General features: G+C 50.8%; 1 protein-coding gene across 1 annotated transcript; it reads left to right on the forward strand.

Moving 5' to 3' along the window:
- The first annotated feature begins 307 nt into the window (after window positions 1-307).
- LOC117209662 lies at window positions 308-1,522 on the forward strand. Its single transcript, XM_033451909.1, has one exon. The coding sequence runs from the start codon at window positions 308-310 to the stop codon at window positions 1,520-1,522; it is 1,215 nt and encodes a 404-aa protein (XP_033307800.1).
- Window positions 1,523-1,813: the final 291 nt, after the last annotated feature.

A 1,813-nucleotide genomic window follows, 5' to 3' on the forward strand; every position in this document is an offset into this window, starting at 1 on the left:
CAAGTCGAGGCGTACATCCGACACTTCACGGACACCTACATCTTCGGCTCCAAGAGGTACGAAAGAGCATGCCTCGTATGAGTCACGCTCAGCCCGGATCAAGAACACCACCCCAACCTCCTCGTCCAAGTCCCAACCGGGGCAAAACTGACTGTCTGAGACTACGACAGCAAGGGGGATCGGACTAACAAACACATCTCCCCACACCCCTCTGCATCATGATCTGTTGGCCACAGCACAGATCAAGGTTTTGAACAAACAGGCACAACCAATCCGAGCCCGAGCCTTACTCGACACTGGGTCGAGCATGAACTTTATGACCGACAAGCTCGCGAATTCCCTCGGTATAAGGCAAAGGAGATGTGCGATCCAGATCGGAGCCCTCGACAATTTGAGCACCACGGCAAAACGATACACCACGGCCACAATCACGTCGACGGACGGCAAGTATAAGAAAACATTGAGATTTCTTGTTATCCCGGCCATATCGACCTTCATACCAAGCGAGCCCATCGACCCCTCGAGTCTGGAATTACCCAGAAATATCCAATTAGCCGATCCACAATTCCATTGCCCAGCCCCGATCGATGTCTTATTTAGTACCGGATCAACATTTGCGTCGCTGTGCATCGGGCAGGTCAATCTGGCGCAACCAGGCGAACCTGAACTACGTCTACAAAAAACACGGTTCGGCTGGGTAATCGGGGGGAGTCCAACGTCCCAAACCGCGATAAATACGTTCCACGCAACTACAACGGCTCTGCAAGAGGACCTCGCACGGTTTTGGGAGATCGACGAGGGACCGGCCACTACTCATCTTTCGGAATCTGAACGACTATGTGAAGAACATTTCCGAAACCATGTCCGACGAACCAAGGAAGGCAGATACATCGTTGCATTACCATTCAACGAAAAGCTTTCTTCACTAGGGTCATCGAAGGCCGCTGCAATGAGCAGGCTCGCCTCTCTTCATCGTCGATTCCAACGCGACAAACAATATGAAACCGCGTATAGTGCTGTGATTCAAGAATATTTAGACTTGGGTCACATGACGAAGATCAACACGGATCACGCCACCGACCACGGATATTATTTACCACATCACGGCGTGATCAAGGAATCGAGCGACACCACCAAGCTCCGGGTTGTGTCCGACGGCTCAGCATCGAGTACCACGGGAGTGTCTCTAAACGACGCCCTTCATACGGGCCCGAAATTACAAGAAGACCTGAGAAACATCCTACTGAGATTCCGGTCATTTCAATATGTCCTTACCGGCGACATCGAGAAAATGTACCGTCAATTCATCCTACGTCTAGAAGATCGTCCTTATCAAAAGATTCTGTGGCGTGCCGACAACGGAGAGATCGAAACTTACCGACTCAACACCGTAACGTTCGGTCTATCCGCAGCCCCGTATCTGGCCATCCGATGTCTCAAACAGTTGGCAGAAGACGAGGGACCTCGATTTCCGAGAGCAGCGCAGATCCTACGGCGAGATTCTATGTCGACGATGCGTTGACCGGAGCAGATACGAAGGACGAAGCCTTATCATTCAGGAATGATCTCACGAAATTACTTAAGCTAGCCGGTCGAAATATCCGCAAATGGGCATCAAACGATCGGGATCTGCTACGAGGGCTACCTGAAGAAGACACCAACCAGAAATTACATCTCGGTGAGTCATCCACTTTAAAAACACTCGGCGTCTTTTGGGATTCAGCCGACGATGCCATACTCTATTCGGTCAAGACGATCAGTGACACTTCCCGAGTCACAAAGCGATCAATCAGTTCAGTCATCGCACAAATCT

This window comes from Bombus bifarius, unplaced genomic scaffold (genome assembly GCF_011952205.1).
Source record: "Bombus bifarius isolate JDL3187 unplaced genomic scaffold, Bbif_JDL3187 scf7180000008187, whole genome shotgun sequence".
Taxonomy (NCBI): domain Eukaryota; kingdom Metazoa; phylum Arthropoda; class Insecta; order Hymenoptera; family Apidae; genus Bombus; species Bombus bifarius.